This window comes from Chelonia mydas, chromosome 7 (assembly GCF_015237465.2).
Source record: "Chelonia mydas isolate rCheMyd1 chromosome 7, rCheMyd1.pri.v2, whole genome shotgun sequence".
NCBI lineage: Eukaryota > Metazoa > Chordata > Testudines > Cheloniidae > Chelonia > Chelonia mydas.
Genome location: NC_057853.1, coordinates 45323165 through 45340438, shown reverse-complemented (window position 1 = coordinate 45340438; position 17274 = coordinate 45323165). Strand labels below are relative to the sequence as shown.

Sequence of the window (17274 nt, the reverse complement as noted above, 5' to 3'; positions counted from 1 at the left end):
TGTCCTGACATCTCCTAAGCCCTATGTGCACGAGGTAACTGACCCTTTGTTGCTGCCAATGGTTGGGCCCAACACCTGGTGCTTAACCCTTCCACACCCAACAGGATTGCCTCCTGGGGGTTGGGGAATCTAAACAGCTTAGAACAGAGTACTACTTTAGAGCGCTGGACTCCAGGGCCCTTTTCCCCCACAGCATGGCAGGTGCCACTGTCCTCCCTGCCCCCAGCCGCTCAGAGAGAGTGCATCCTCTGCCCACAGAGCCCCAGGCAGGCAGCCAGCTATTTCCACTGTCTCATGACAAAGGCATCTATTTCTGGCCACTGGCCACCATCAGGAACACTGGGCCAGCCCTGAACAGGAGCAGCCTCTGTTACCAAGCAGTGGGTTCCTTCTGGGGAGGAGGCTCTGAATTACCCCAGAGGCAGGGAGGAGGGATGAGTGGGAACATAGGAAGGGGGCAGCAGGGTGGGGAAAGATCCCTTCTTTTCTGCAGTCCCAATTTGGAAAAGAATATTTCTGGAGGCTCCCCGGGGCCGTGGCGAGAGGCAGCACCCCCGAGGGGGACAGCTGATGTATTGGGGGCCGGTTGGTCCGGAACTACAGACACATCAGAGATGGATGGTGTCCCTGGAGAACATTTTTAGCCAAGGCCTCTCTCATCCTGCACTGCAAAGCCTGCCTCAGCAGTCAGCAACTGGGCACGTCCAGGGGACAAGGACCTGATCTGCACACAACAGGGCAACCTTTCCCCGGGCTGAAATGGGCACTTGAGATGGGGACTGGTTAGGAAGGTGTCATGGGGGCCCAAGGCTGTTCCTCAGCCCTCCCTGCAAGGCAGAATGGCTGGATCCACTGGCCCTGATCCACCTCCCCACTTTCAGAAGCCTGCCCTCCCCAGAGCCGTGCCACATGATCCACAAGAGGTGTTCATCCCCTTGCACTGGCTCATCCCTGCCCATCAGCACCACATTGGCTCCATGGGCCCCGGGGAGCCTTGGCCCCAGGAAGGGGTGGGGCAGATGTGCCCTGTAAGGCACAAACACAGGTGCCAGCTGAGAGCATGGCCCCAGTCATGCGCTCTCGACCTCCAGAAAGGGATCCAGTGAAATGCACTCCGTTTTATCAGCTGATATCATCAGCCTTAGCCCCACCGGACTGTTTGATCACTAAGCACTGCCCAACGTACCAGGTATGTGGGGCCGGACAAACCTCCGCTGCTGCCCCCCCTACCAGGCACGCTCTCCGTGAAGTGATGACGTTCCAGACGTACCTGGTGCAGGGGTGGCACTGAGAAGCACATCTGGGCTGTTTGCTCTGCCGTGCTGGCTCCTGCTTGCCCTTCGGCTGTTGGCAGAGGGAACCTTGCTGCTTCCCAGTTCTAGCGCAGCTCGATGGAGCGGGACTGAGAGATGCAGAGCTGGTTCTGTGTCAGGTACACATATGGCCCCCAGCTCCACAGCAGCCATCGCAGCACCTCCTGATCCCAATGTCTTTGTCCTCACAACCCCCAACATACAAATGGGAAACTGAGGCATAGAGCAGCTATGACTTGCCCAAGGTCATCCAGGGACAGGAAAGGAGCAGGTCTCCCAGACTGGCTCTCTAACCACCAGGTCTCCTTCCTCTTTAGGACTAAACCTTCCATTGCTGTTTTCCAAAGAGGTTTTCCAGTGGAATCCGATCTCAGCTGGGCTTTTATTTTAGCGTGAGCCAGGTGCACAGTGTGGCAGAGGCATGCCCAGCTCCTTGCAGAGCTGGGAACCCAAACCCAGCACCCTGCTACTGCATGAGAACCAAGCATTTAGGCAGAAACTCCTACAGCTGATCAGGCAGGCAGTGCTGCGGCAGACCTGAGCTGGCTTTGGGCTAGCAGCTGCCTCAGTTCCCTCCCCCTTGGGCTTCCCAATACCTTTGGCACAGGCTTTCTTTCATATGTTGAGTCACATCCCTTTTTGGGGCCAGGGTTTATTAGCAAAGGTCACAAGGAAACAAGAATTCCCCCAACCTACCTAGCTGGCTCCCAACCCTCAGCAGCTGCCGAGCCCTGGGCCTGCTGAGGCGTTCCTCTGGCAGCCTTGTTCTCCCCACTCCAGCCTTCCTCACTGGATCCAGCTCCATGCAGGCTGTCCCCCAGCCTCACCTGGGAGCTAAGGCACATCTCTTGCTGTAGAGCAGCTCACAAAGCCCTCCTCCGAGTCCTCCCTGCTCTGCATCATGCAGCACCTCCCAGGGTTTCCTATCTGGAATCTCCCTTCCACTACAGCCTTCTCTCATCTCCAATCTGAAGGTGGATTTTAGCCACATGACCTGCCTCTGCTCATTCCCTCCACCTGGGGAGATGATTAAAGGATATCCCCTGTGGAGCAGGACACATCTCCCCTTAAAGGGCCAGTCACTCTGTGACAGGACCCAGTTCCCCTTTGACTTCAACATGGGGGTTTCCAGGATTGAGCCCAACCCCTCAGTAAATAATAAACCTTCTTTTACACAAGTATTGCTACAAAAAGAGGGACAAGAGAGGACCAAACCCAAGCAACGCTGGCAGGAGCATGCAGAACATATTGCAGAGTTTTCTATATGGTGGCAGCTTCAGGACACAGCTGACGATGGTGCTGAGGATGCACAATGGAATGGCACTTGGAGTGTGGCAGGCTAAGAAACAGCCAAAGGCAAGCAGAACCGTCTCAGGGCCTCCCCTTTCTGATCAGGGCTGTCTTCCAAGAACACTGCCTGCACACCCACCCTGTGCACTAACACGGAGAGAGACCGGACTATGGCCAGGGGCACGCTCGTTCCTTAGCAAGCTGCTGACGCTCACCTCCAATGGGCCCAACGCGCCAGTCTCCATCACCCACGCGCCTGCTTTCCCTCATGCTGCCCCACATGCTCGGGGGGCACTCACCATAAACATCTGTAAAGCCCCTTCTTTGTTCCACTTCAAAACCCTCCTGAACGCTCTCCTTCACCCATGTAAAACTGGACCCTGGCTGGGCTGCTGGTGTGCTGAGACCACAGCCTATCACACAGACCAATGTTGGTTCACTGTTTCCATGTTCTCCCCCCTTGTCTGTACCCATCGGTTGTCTCTTGCCTTCTACTCAGATTCTCAGCCCCTTGTGGCAGGGACCATCTTGCTGTGCTGTGTTTGTCCAGTGCCTGACACAATGGGGTCCTGGTCCATGCCTAGGGATCCTAGCGGCTAGCGTAATACAAATAACAATAATGATAATAGTCCGGAGACGAGGGTTTCAGCACCCAGTGGAATAAGGGACAGGAGCTCTGTAACTGCCCCCAGCTCCCTGCAACTGAAGTTCAGCACTAAGGCCAATTCTGGCCCTCTCCTTTGTTTCTACAGCACCTTCCCTCCAAGAACCTCCAAAGGTCTCACAGCCTGTCCTTCCTGGACAGGCCCGAAAAATCAGCTTAGACTCACGTAGGAGCAACCTCGCTTATTCCCGCCTGGGCCAGGGGAACCCATCCCAGAGGAACGATACCATGGTGAGGAGCAACAGACAGAGAGTGTCTTAGAACCAGCGCTTGGCAATTCGGTCTTTGCTCAGAAGCGGGGCTACTTGAATGAAAACAGCCACCAAGTGAAATGTACAAAGCTGTCTTTATCCCACAGCACCCCCTACGGTTGGAGCTGCTTTGATGTGCTCCAACAGGAAGATCAGCTTGTCTTCTTAAAACAAGGCTTGGTGGCCCATGCTGCATTCTAGTCCCGCTGTTCTAAGACCATGACCACACTCTCCTTTGTTCATAAGGAATAAGTGGGGATTAAAAGTCCATGCAAGCACTCATTGTTCCGCCAGATTTTCAGGTTTCCCCAACAGCCAGAGGCCTGCTGGCAAACAGGGACCGGGGGGAGGTGATGGGTCTGCTTCCAGCAGCCCTTCCAGCTGCTGTTTAGAATTCTGGAAAAAAGAAATGGCTTGGGGGTGGCACCTGCCGGGCTCCCAGCCAAGTCTCTGCTGATCTGTAAACTGGGAAAAGCCAGAGGGGATTGGGCCTGACATTTTCCCCAGCTGGATGGCAGTGGCAGAAGTCTCTCAGTGAAGCAAGAGGCCCATGCCTGGGCTGGATGGAGAGAAGCCTCAGAGCTTGGCCTCTCCGACTAACCCATTACAATCAGCTAGGCCCACAGGCAGGAGAGACCTATGCCACCTGAGTCCAGCCTCTTCAGAGTAAAGCACAGACAGATCTCCCATCCCCTACCTGGGCTCTGCTCAGCTTCCCTCCTGCTCCAGTGTCCCACAGGCCGCAGACCTCCCCTCCTTCCTGCTGCCTCTGCGCCCAAGCCTGGCTGCTTTGGAAACAACGGGGAAGGGTGATGGAGCCTCACTGCAGGCGTTAGAGTGGGGTGGAAGAGGGCAGTAAATGGCAGTATTCTACTCAATCTTCACCCACAGCTGCAGACTAGGTTGGTGTTTCTGTTAAAATAATTAGCAGTGGAACAGGTCCCTTTCACTTGCCATCAATAGACTTCAGAATCAACTCTCCCTCAGATGGATGGGGACAGCTCACGCCAGCGGAAGGATCAGATATTGAAGTACCTGCACAAAATCCAGGTAATTTTACAGATAGGATTGAAGGGTGGCTGTGAGGAAAACAGTCTTTCCCCAGCCAATGCCACCTGTTTGACCGAGTGACAGTCTAGACTGTAGCCATTCCACTGCCACAGCTACAGCCATGTGCTTTGCCAGTACCTGGGCGCTCTTTGTGCCCTCTGCGAGGGTTTAGCACTGCAGATCCACAGAGTGATGGATTTCCTCACTATTCGTCTGTACTGCCCCCTGCCAGCCACCCGCACCCCTCCATTCCGAGCACCCCCTGCCAGCCACCCGCATCCCTCCATTCCGTGCGCCCCCCATGCCACCCGCATCCCTCCATTCCGTGCGCCCCCCCATGCCACCCACACCCCTCCATTCCGTGCGCCCCCCCATGCCGCCCACACCCCTCCATTCCGCACGCTCCCGTGCCCCTCCATTGCAAGCGCCCCCTGCCAGCCACCCGCACCCCTCCATTCCGAGCGCCCCGTGCCCCTCCATTCCGAGCATACCTGTACCACCTGCATCCCTCCATTCCACGTGCCCCCATGCCTCCCGCACCACTCCATTCCAAGTGCCCCATGCCACCCACACCCCTCCATTCCGAGCGTCCCCATGCCACCCACACCTCTTCCTAGCAACCACACACATGCACCCCATCACCTTTCCTAGCAACCACACACACACACACCCTGTCACCTCTTCCTAGCAACCATGGGCACACACACAGACGGTGGAGACCATTTCTGTCTCCCTGAGCCATTCCTCATCTTACTCAAGCACCGTTATTTTCGGGACAATCATACAGCAAATCAATCTATTTTCCACCTAGATCCCCCTCTTTCTACTGGGGCAGCTTCACGTCCCAACTGCAACACCCTGTTCAAAACCAGTTTCCTTATCCCGTGGGAGAGGGCAAGCAGCTGCCTTTCATCTACAGCCCGGGCACTGGCAAAGGAGTTCGTTCACGCAGGCTGATGCCATGGGGAGTTTTTTGATCATGCTGCAATAGCTTGGCCTGACTTGTCTTTGAAAGTCTGCTGGCAGGCATCTCGGGTGCTGTGCTCCCATCAAGCACTGCACTGTACCTGGCAATGGACCAGGTCTCTCCAGCAGGCTGTTATCCAGTAGCTGGAACAGAGGACTGCGAGTCGGGAGTGCCCGGTTCTATTCCTAGCTCTGCCATTGACTCGCTGTGTGATTTTGGACAAATCACATTGCCCCTCTCTGTCTCAGTTTCCCCTTCAGTAAAACAAGGATCCCACCCCCCTGTTTCACATGGGTGCTTTGATGCACTGTTTGTGTACAACTTGAGTGTTTGAAGGTGTTTGGATGGACGATGCTGTAGAAGTGCAAAGTATTATTAACAATAATATCATGCAACACCAGGCACAACAGGGCCCTGATTCTGCCTGGGGCCTCTGGGCACTACACCAATATAAATCATAATTCCCACAAGCACAACAAGCAGCACTGAAATCAAAGGGGTGTTGTGGTGCTCAGCCCTGCCCAGAATCACATCCTGAGCGTCAATGAATGGTGCCAGATGGACAGCGCTGGAGACCAAGGTCTCCCTGTTATTATTCAGCACCCAAAGCACTTGGCATTGCTGCTGGCGATGCCCCATGGGGACACCTCAGACCAAGAAGGAAAACTGATGTGGAGAGGTGGGAGCTCAACCAGCTCACAGAAATGGGGGAAGATCCTCCTAAAGGCCACCCAATGTACATGCCCCACATCCCCCCAGCGGAAGCAGCACTAAGAAGCCAACGTGTTGGGTGGAGCTCTGGGCTCAGTGGGGGGCTGAGCTCAGTCCTTCCAGATCAACAAGGAGACTGGAGAATCGCTCCTCGCTGGGATTAGTTATCCAAGAGCTCTGCTGTGAGTGCACCCCAGAGCCCCTGCATTCCTCTTCCCCCTGGAGAGCCAGCTCACCTCTGTGAAGCATGAAGGGTGCCTTCCCTTTTCCCCAGCTAGGGCATTGCTGGACAAGTGGAGAATGATCTGACATGGCCAGAGCCAAACAGATCCCAAAGCAGTACCGGAGACTGGACCTAGGGACCCTGCAATGCAGCCACCTCTGGGATGGAACAGGGCACCAACCAATATGATACTGCAACCCATCGAAGCTGGAGGGGGAATTTATGGAGGCAGAATGTCAGCTTACCCAAGGGCAATAAATCCTGTTTGAACCTGGGGTGTAAAACAGAGGTCTGCAAATGCGATGATGCCAGCTGGCAGGGATGGGGCAGAACTGGGTGAACGTGGGACTAGCCAGTGGAACTGTGTTTGCAGAAAGCAGCTTTCAAAGGCACCTTTACAAAACTTTCCTAACAAGATGTGTTGAGTGCTATGTGCAGACCACAATGGGGGAGGGGGAGGAAGGATGTGTGCAGACCATGGGGGGCTGGGGAGGTGAGACTTGTGCAGATATGACCAGAGCAGCCCTGTTGAATGAATGTTTCACAGATGCTCAGAAGCTCTTTCCTGGCAAACTCCAGCTGAAGTGTAAAGTCCAACAACATTTTGCTGCTTCTTATCCTTAATACACATTGAGATTCCATGTTATTGCAGTAAAAGAGGAGCAGCCTGAGCTAAGCACCTTTCCCAGGGGCAGGGCGCTGCTCTCCCTGGGTATCTGTGGCATGGCGGATGGAATTGTCCCAGCAGTGGTGCAGGTACCATGGCTCAGAACATCTCCTACCAATGTGGTATTATCACCTGCCCCAATGTAACCAACAACGTTGGCAGGAGAGATTCAGGGTTACCACTACGCTGCCCAGCCTGCCTGTAAAGTCTGCTTTGGCTATTCATGGTGACAGGTTGCAGAGTAGCAGCCGTGTTAGTCTGTATCAGCAAAAAGAACGAGGAGTACTTGTGGCACCTTAGAGACTAACAAATTTATTAGTCTCTAAGGTGCCACGAGTACTCCTCATTCTTTTGGCCATTCAGTAGGTGGAGCTCTCTGCCCCTGGCGTTAACGCTGACCCCCTGGCCCAGCATGAGGCTGGGGTCTGCTGCTGGAGGAACCATATATTTCCCTTAGGTCCTGACCATTTATAGTCACTAAGGCCCTTGTGGCACTGTTTGAAAGAGGAGGGGTTCTTTGCCCCAAGTCCTGGCCCAATTCCATACAATATCCTTCTTCGTCTCCTGTACTAAACTGCTGTGTAGCGTTGCTGGGCACTGTTAAAAAGCTGCCACGTTCCACCACAGAGGTGGCTGAAGCAGGGTCCGAGACATTAAATAACCCCACTAAAAGAAATTAAACTGATTCCAAAGATGTCTCCCCAGGAGGCAGCCAGGGAGCCAGCAGGCAGATAATGGGGGGAAACAAGAGGACCCCCAGTATGCCAAGAGAGCAGGGGTTTCTCAACAGCTCCTAGCACATCCATGCTGCTGACCCCAGCGACTGATCCAGAGTCTGTTTCCCTTCCCTGCTCAGACTGAAAGCTGCCAGATATACACTTTGCTGTTTAAAGAGGAACGGCCATGCTGGAGGCGCCTTCCATAGGAAATTTCTCCCAAGAGCAAGCTCCGTGGCTAGTACTTGTGCATGCTCCCATGGCTGTTACTAAAGAGATTCATGTTGGAATAAGGGGTTCATCCTCCCAACAGCTCCTGCTGTGATATTATAACCCTCTAGTCCCTGATGTCATGGGGCGTTGACATGGGAACAAGGACAACGTCAACAATCCCCAACTGCAGAATTAAGTCGGGGAAGCAGAGGGCTGACAGCTGCAGCGAGAAGGGGGAGAGGAAGGGCTGTAAACCTGAAGGCTGATCGACTGGGAAGAGTGACCCTGTACTGAAAGTCCTGATTTTCCTGCTACCACTTGTGGAATATTCATTCCCCGTAACTCAAGAGGTACAACTTGTGAATGTGGGCCTGACTCAAGAGCAGACGCTCGGCACCTCGGAATTCAGGGAGGGGAGATTATCCACAAACAGCCTATTAATGTCCAGTAGTCAGCGATGGGCCAAAACGATGACAAAGCTTTCCAGCAGCATTTACAATCTGGGAAGAGTCCTTCGGTCACAGCGCAGGGCAGTCAGCCACTCAGATCCCCTGCCAGCACCAAATGTGCCACCACTCTATTCCAGCCCAATCTTGTACCCACTTGGAGTCCTTCTCTCTCTCAGCCCAACTGTGCCACACTTTACAGGTGGCAGAAACAACCACCAACGCACACCCCCTGCCATGTTGGCATAAAGCCGGCATACGGGGTCTTCGTCAGCACCCGTTTCTGCTCCCATCCTGGAGGCATGGAGAGGGAAGTGGCAAGTCTGGGGCAGGAGTCTACTGCATTGTGGCTATTCTCTGCTTCCCACAGCCTGCATGGAGCTACAGGACAATGAGAGTAAAGGGGCCAGGCAAGGGGCAGATATGGGGACTGCTAGAGCGGCTTAGGGCCACCAAGTTGACTCCACGACAAGTGCTGTTAAATGCACAAACTGAACAAACGGGTGCACCCAGAGGCTCTTTTCCTCCCATTTCCTCCAGCAGGAGTGGTTGCAGGGACCCTGGTAATGCTGGATGGTAGAATGTTTGCAAACAGAAGTGTGAGGTATAAGTGGATGACGTCCCCTTAACAGGAGAGGAATGTTGACAGTCAGGCTGAGCGACACGTTACGCTTGTCTAAAGGCACCACCAGCCAACAATAAAACAGGGGTAGGCCTCATACATTCAAGGCAGTTTCCTGCACCACAAGACCAGTCGTCCAAGCTCAGCAGGGACCAGAAAAGCCAAGCAGGAGCTATCAGTCTAAGCTCTAAGTCCAACAGCCCAAACTCCCCAGCACACACACACAGAGCTGCTGGCAAGTCTCGCCCAGGATTCTTGACAGGTCACATTGGGTGTTGCTGAATCACTTGTGAGACTGTGTGTCTATCATGGGCAGATGCCATTTAACAAGTCAGTCACTCATCCTACTTATCCCCCTGGGAATTAAGACTCAGGTTGATTTACTGGCCATCTGGATTAGGTCAATCTCAGAATCTAAGGTACTAACCTGCTGCCTAGCATCCATTAGACAGTGATCTTCTCCCCACCACCTGAAGAGTTTGAGCCAGAGGGAACCATTTTATTCTACAGGGAAGCCTGTATTAGGCTTAGGATCTCATTAGGACTCACCATCTGATCTTGCAATTAGCAAGCACCAGCAGAAAAGTGCAGACTGAAAGTCTCAAGCACTTCTGGGGATATAAATCTCTTCAAACCTCACCTCGCAAGCCAGAGGTGGGGTAGGTAAGCGAAGGCTCAGAAACCATGCATAGGCAAGCATGTAGTGGGAGGAAGAGACAATTTGCTTTTAACCACAGAGAACATCAAACAGCGGCCCAGAAGAGAAGGCTGCGCTTCCATCTACAGGGAGATCTGGCATCCAATACTTTACTCCCATGGTTTAGTACACCAGCCCCACTCCATAGAGAATTATAGGGGTGTTCTACCCAGCAGGGGTCATATGGAGATCTTACTTCTGCTCCCCCACTGAAACAGAACTCCTCAACACTTGCAATTGGTCCTCCTCAGACTCTTGTCCCTACAGTGCCTCCATTGAAACTCCATGAGACCTAGCCCAGAGGATTATAGAACTCATCTATTGGGATGCCTAAAACTAGCCTGAGATCCCCAGCAGCTTGGGACCTCTCTGCCATATACAGACTTGAGGCCCATATTTCAGAGCTCCGCCCAGTTCCCACAGCTGTATGCCCATCCTGGAGGAGTATTAGCAGCATGGCTTCCAGGCCTGGCCAGCTCCAGAGAGCTCCCATCTGGTTCTTACCGTGTGAGGGTTGTCGTAGTAGACGCCGATGGAGCAGAGCTTTGGAGAGATGCTGCAGCTCTCCATGAAGAGCTTGCCACACTCGCTGTAGGGCCCCACTTTGAACTTGTATGCCAGGGTGATGTTGCGGATGGGGGGCGAGCCAGTACTCACGACCACCTCCGAGAAGAGCCCCGAATAGATGGCAAAGCCAAAGAGAGTCAGCAGCAGGAGTACAAGCAATGCCCCAATCAGTCCAAGGAGCACCCAGTCCGCCATGGCCCCTGGTGCCTCAAACTCCCCTCACAAACTAAAGAGGAGAAAGTGGAGAGTTAAGCCAACCTTAGGAGACAGTGGTCAGCTTCAAAGCTACTTTCCAGCAACATCAGCCACCCTCCTCTTCCAATTCCTCTGCTTTCCACACAGTTGATGAATGCAACTAAGGCCAGCTCAGAAGCACTCAACAAATTAACCCCACACCCTGCTGACCATTCAGTTTTTGTAACCACATGCAAACTGTGCCACCTGAATGCCTCTTGGGAATTAAGAGGTTAAACGGCCAGGGGATTGGAAGACATTGTTTGTTATCACTCAGTTACCAGAAGAGCACTGGTGCTCCACCCCCTTTCCTGAGATGTAACCAGGCGAGATCAACACCTAACCAGGCTGGGAATCCAGGACACTGGAGGATTTATTTATGGTACAATGGACAAGGCAGAAGGTTAAGGACTAAAATGTAAGAGATCATTTGTTTCTCATCTCGCCTATTGGCAAAGAGCGTTGTGGAAAGAGGCCCACTTTTTTTTTTTTTTTTTTGTAACTCACAAATAATCACAGCTTTCAGAGTAACAGCCATGTTAGTCTGTATTCGCAAAAAGAAAAGGAGTACTTGTGGCACCTTAGAGACTAACCAATTTATTTGAGCATAAGCTTTCGTGTATGCATCCGATGAAGTGAGCTGTAGCTCACGAAAGCTTATGCTCAAATAAACTGGTTAGTCTCTAAGGTGCCACAAGTACTCCTTTTCTTTTCACAAATAATCAGTTATGTTTAATGTTTAACTCCATCCTGATGATGGCTATTGTGAACTACACACAATGGACAATGCTACCCTGTTTCTGACCTAGGCTTGATTCTCAATTCACACCATCTTCCTTGATGCCATAAATATGAAGACCCAGCCAGTCTGAGATTGGTATGTGTTGATGACAGGTATCTATACTAGCATCTGGAAGGGAATAGCCTTTATGTGCAGGAGGGATAAGAGGGAATTCTGAGTAATCATGATACATCTTAAGCTACTCAGATGGAGGTGGAGGTGACCCAATCCAAATAACTCAGGTAGAATTCTGGGGTTCCAGTTCTTGTCTCTGCCAGCAGAGGCCCACTTCTTAAAGAGGGCTGGAGTACGATCAACGTGACTTTAAACTGTGCTTCACACCCGTCCCAAAACCAGATCACTCTAACCATACCACAGCCAGAAGCGAAAGGCACAATGTAAACATCCTCATACGTTAAAGAGGCACTGTCAAGGTAGAATTGCTTTATTTCTTCACCTGATTTTTAAATCTGTAAGAGCTTTTAAAATGGTGACTGACTTTCCACCATTTGTGCTGTTTGCTTTCTGTCTTCTCTTCACTTCAGAGCAATGAAACTAGCGTGGTGAATTTTGCTGGCTGGTTTTCACACACAAGCAGGCTACTGTTGTGTTTAGCTTTCCAATAATCTAGGGGGAAAGTTTCAATCAAATACACTAGAGAAAAGTTTGATTTTATTTTCCCCAAAACCCCATATCTATGCTCATGGGGTTTTGAGCAGAAACTAAATTTGGGACCCAAGTTAAAGTTCAGCAGCACCCCTTTAACTACATTGGACAAATTTACTTTCTCTGAAAAAACAATTCCATCTTGGCCATTTCTTTATTCAGCCTCACATTGACCACAAATCCTGCTGCTATCCTCATCAATGCAAGCACAGCCAAGACCAAACACTTCAAAGTCAGCCAGATCCATCCCTGGTCTAACTCCACTCACTGCAGGGGGATTAGACTGGGGTGAATTTGACCCACTGTGTCTTATGTTTCTACTCACCTGAAAGTCAGAAGGCTAGAGACTAGCAACAGCTCATGGTCTCTGCTAGAGTCCTGACCAAGGATCCACGTTCCTAAAACAGGAGGGAGATAGTATCGTTATTTCCTTTATTAATAACTGCAGCATGAAAACCACCCCCCACACACACACTTTAGAAATAAACAGCCACGCCAACCACTTTACAAGTGAGTTGTTGTGCTCCCTTTTGGAAAGGAATCAGGATCGCTGATTCCAAACAATGACTCCCAACCCCCTGCCCGCTTGAGATGAATGGCATGTCCCTTTAGTTTGGGATTGTTTAGCCACATCAGAGCTGTCTGAGGAACTCCATTCAGAAAAAGATCACCTTGGAAAGCTGCAGATCTCCCTTCAGGATTGGAGAGGAATTTAAAAAGAAAGATTCAGAGATTTCTTTCCAAAATCTAAGATCAAACATTTCATGACAAGAAAGGCCAGATGGCATGGCTTGAGCTAGCAATAGCACAGAGGGGTGTGATGAAGTGGGGGATTTTCTTGTTTTTTCCTTGTTTTTTCCAATGGTTTGCATACAGAGGGGGTGGGACTCAGTTTACCTGGTTGTTACTGGTTTAAAGAGGTGATGGGAGAGGGAGTTTGTTGTTACAGAGGACCGGCGATGGAAATTGGGACCCCAGCCAATGTCCTGGAGAATGGATACCCCAGGGACTGGTGACCTGAAGGCCTAGTTCAGGATCCACAGCCAGTTCCGGACAGTGGGAGAACAATGGGCTGTAAAGAGAGGATCCCGGTGACCTGACCAGGCGGTTCCAGCCAAAGGGGGCCAGAGGACAGAAGAGAGGAGAGGAGGCCCTGTTCACCTGGATAGAAGACAATGGACACAGGCAGGGTTTGGGGCCGGTGATATCAGATGCCCAGCTAGGAAGCAGGGGGGCTCTGGGCTGGAGAGACAGAGCAGGCAGAGCCCACCTGGATGCAGGGGAGACTCAGATGTACTGTGCTGAGGGAGGCCAGACCTGAGGGCCCTGAGAGTTTCGTATGCTGTGTTCAGACACTCAATAAACCCTCCTGTTTTATGCTGGCTGAGAGTCACTCCAGTCTAGAGAACAGGGTTGTATTATTCCCTCTGGGAGTGGAGGCCATGGGGGTCCAGAGCGAGTGGACTCCCTGAGGGGGCCCACAGCGAGAAACAGTCATGTGCAGTTCCAGGAGGTGGAGGGGCTTAACCCCCGAGAACGGCTGTCTCACTGAAAGGGGTTCCCTCCAGGGACTGCATGGGGCTAAGAGTGGGCACGACCCGTGAGTCCATGACCAGGGGTGCTCTGCAAACCTTCCCAGCTCCACCAATGCATCTCAAGATATGTCCACTCTGCAGCTGGGAGCGTGCCTCCCAGTGCAGGGGACAGATTCATGCTAATTCTGCTCCAGCTAAAAATAGCAACATGGCTAGGTCGCATAGGCAGCGGCTCAAGCTAGCCGCCTGACAACAAGCCTGCTCAGACCTCCTGGGTACATACTTGGGCAGCGAGCAAAGGGGCAAAACTTCAGCCAAATTCTGCTATCAATTAAATCTGGGGCAAATCTGCAGGAACTCCATTGAAATCAATATTTTATTAAGATGATGTTAAAATAAAAAGAAAACCATACAGAGTTTAAGCAAAAAGAAAAGGAGTACTTGTGGCACCTTAGAGACTAACAAATTTATTTGAGCATAAGCTTTCGTGAGCTAAAGCTCACTTCAAGCATAGAAGTTTCTGGTTATCAGGGAATAACGTACAGATTATCAAGGGATGCAAAGTTCGGTTTAGGATCTGATGGCGTAAAGAATACATAATCTGCAATATCCCCAGTTGAGGGTAGAAGGTTAACGGGTCAAAGTACAGACATTGAGATATGAGGGTATGTTGTTCATATAATGGCTATGTTCAGGCGTTATTCTGGATTTACCCTCAGGTAACAGGGTGCAGAATTTGGTCCTATGTTTTTGTTTGTTTCTAAAGCTTACTCAATACAAATGTTAGTAATCAAATCACACCGATTATACCACACCCACACACATAAACCTCACACAAAAGAAAAAGAAGAAAGGAAGCTTGCCACACAGAACAATTGAGACAGGGCTACAATCTGTGCGTGTCAAAAATTAGGAAGAGGAAAGTGAACCAAGCCCCCATGTAGTTAACCAGCTCATCCACTGCACAGACGTTACTGACGAGCCCAGAAACTGGAATCTGTTATCAAATCCCATTCACCCCCTTCTCTACTCATACAGCTGTTCAGTTTCTCCCAAGTTCCCAACCTGTCTTGTTTATTTCAGTTGTGTTCTGCTTCCTGGTTCACGTGTACCAGCCTGATGAGGTCACAGTGCTCGTGCACAGTCTGGGAAGCCAACAAGCATTTTTCCTTCCATTCCTTAAAGAGCCACTGATGCTCTATGGAAAACTTTGGAACACATACACTTTGGCAGCAGTTCTGCCTGGGTGTCAATGTTTTAACCAGCAGGAAAGGGGAAGGCAGCTGGGGACTGTTTCTAGGATTCCAGGGATCAAAACAGCTTCTCTGCTCCTTTCAGAGTTTGCCCACTCCAGATTCTTATTCCGTACCTGAGTAGTAATCTCCTGTGACAACTGTTCAGCTAATTGTAATGACACAAACAGAGGATTATGGCTTCAGGTAAGGACTAAGCAACTGGAGTGGAATGAGCCCTTGGGCCCTGATGCCACTGGGATCCAATACTGATTTCAAATCAGGGCGAATCACGTTTGTTGCCAGCCTGCTTTTCCTGACTAGCGTGGACTGGAATTTTTAATTCAAATGAGGTCCAAGCTCATTACAGACTCTTGGGCCTTCACTTAAATTGGTAAATGTTGGTTATTATCAATTTTTGCTTCCATTCAAAGATTGATAAAGAAACACCTGTGTTCACAGCAAGAGAAAATGTGGGGTTTTTTTATTTTAAATACTGTTTGGGTTCTCCTGAAAGTTGCACTGTAAGGAATCTCCCACACCCAGATACCATGGTGATGGGTGCTAGAGAAAAAACACAGAGGAGGGCCCAGGGCATTGGGGAGGGGGAGATTTGGGGGGGATGATCAATGCGGGAGGGGACACTGGTCACCCTCAGAAGAACTTTGGCATACTAAGTGTTTGGCTGTTCCTCAAAGATTTTCTCCTCCTCAGACAAAAGAGATGCAGAAATCTTTGGGGCTAGTCAAACACCTGGCCCAGCAAGACTTGCCCCACAGCGAGTCCCCTTCCTGAGCACCGCATGCCACTCCGCCAGAGACCCTGCTGACCCATGGACTCGAACCCTCCTCCTTGGGAAACACTGCTCAAACTCCGGGATTGCCCAGCGCATGTCAGTCTCACGAAAGCTTATGCTCAAATAAATGTGTTCGTCTCTAAGGTGCCCCAAGTCCTCCTTTTCTTTTTCCACACCACACTGGGATCCCCTGCAGGCTGGTCTACAAGGGTTTACAAGCTCTGAGTAAAAAGAAAAGGAGGACTTGGGCCACCTTAGAGACGAACAAATGTATCAGTCTCCTCCCGAAGCCAGCAGGGATCCCCCGAGTGCCAGACTCCCCCTGCACCCCTGAGCGCCCGTTTCTCCCCCCGGGATTTGCCGGGCCCGTCTCCCCTTGGGGTCAGTCCCGCGCCCAACTCACCCCGCGGCGGTGGCAGCAGGGCCGGCTCGGGGCCGTGCGCTCCTGGCTCAGTCTCGGGCGCTGCTGAGGCGGCGCTCGGGGGCGCGCCCGGGCGGGCAGGCGGCAAGAGGCTCCCCCGCTTCACCACCGCCCCCACACAGGCGCGCGGGCCCCGGCGGGACGGAGCGTGCGCGGGCACGGCCTGCCTGCGGGCGGGCGCCGCGCTGGGCGTGGCGCTGCCCGTCCCTGGGGGGGGGGCCTGGGTAGGGCGGCATAGAGGGGCTCCTCGATGGCCCCGCCACAGCCCCGGGGGGGGAAGCGTCTCTGGGGTGGCCCCACCCCAGCCAGCAGGGGGCGGAGATCTCTGGGGTTGTACCATCCCAGCCACAGGGGGGTCTCTGGAGTGGTGCCATCTCAGCCGCTGGGGGGGAGGGCGTATCCGGGTTGGCCCTACCCTAACCAGCAGGGGAGGGGGGTCTCTGAGGTGCCACTGCCTTGGTCTGGGGGGGTCGCTGAGCTGGCCCGTCCTTGGAACCAGGCCCGTCCATGGGTGAGCCTGAGGTGGCACCGCCAGTCTGTTGTCAAGGCAACGTGCCAATCTTAGGGGGCTCTTCGGTCCCTGGGCTACCTCCCAGCTCTGCTCCCCAGCCAGCCCAAATGAGAGCCGGATGCTGGGGGGCAGAAGAAAATGCTGGGACAGGAGTGACACCCCACACACTGGCAGCCCGGAGCCGGGCCACCGGGCAAAACGGTGCTGTTGGAGGAGCATCCAAGGCTGGGGCCTTGCAATTTACCGAGCGGCCTTTTACTGTCGTGCTGTGGGAGGAGATCTCCAGCCTTGTGTTGGGCTGTCACAGATGCACGCCAGGCTGACACGTTGGCATCCGAGGAGAGTACCCTAGTCCTGTAGTATTGGCTGAGTGCTCAGTGCGGACAGTGTTGCCAGAAGAGGGCTCCAGCCGGGCCTGGTCCTATCAAGAAATGGGTGCAGAAGCATCTGTGGAGTCCCCCCTCCCCCACCAGGTGAGGGTGGTGTTCTCAGAAGAGTAACCCCAAACTAACACAGAAGAATGGGAGCAGTGTCCCTCTGGCAAGGTGGCATCAGAAGAAGGCACCCCACTGTTATCCCCCAACAACCTAACCTGCACCAACAGTCATTTTTGTATTGGAATATTATTTAAAAGTTGACTAGAAAAGGATGTGAAAGTCCCTAAAGCTCCATTACAGTAAAGCAGGAAGTGGCAGCAGGAC

General features: G+C 52.3%; 1 protein-coding gene across 1 annotated transcript in view; it reads right to left on the bottom strand.

Moving 5' to 3' along the window:
- The window catches only part of TEX264 (testis expressed 264, ER-phagy receptor), a 126566-nt gene extending 110353 nt beyond the window's left edge, over window positions 1–16213 (bottom strand). Inside the window, exons 1-3 of the mRNA XM_037905330.2 lie at window positions 16045–16213; window positions 12404–12476; window positions 10335–10623 (exon numbers count right to left, since the gene is read on the bottom strand). Coding sequence (XP_037761258.1) covers window positions 10335–10592 — 258 coding nt within the window. The 5' untranslated portion in view covers window positions 10593–10623; window positions 12404–12476; window positions 16045–16213. The remainder of the gene's footprint in view (window positions 1–10334; window positions 10624–12403; window positions 12477–16044) is intronic.
- Between the last annotated feature and the right edge of the window lie 1061 nt (window positions 16214–17274).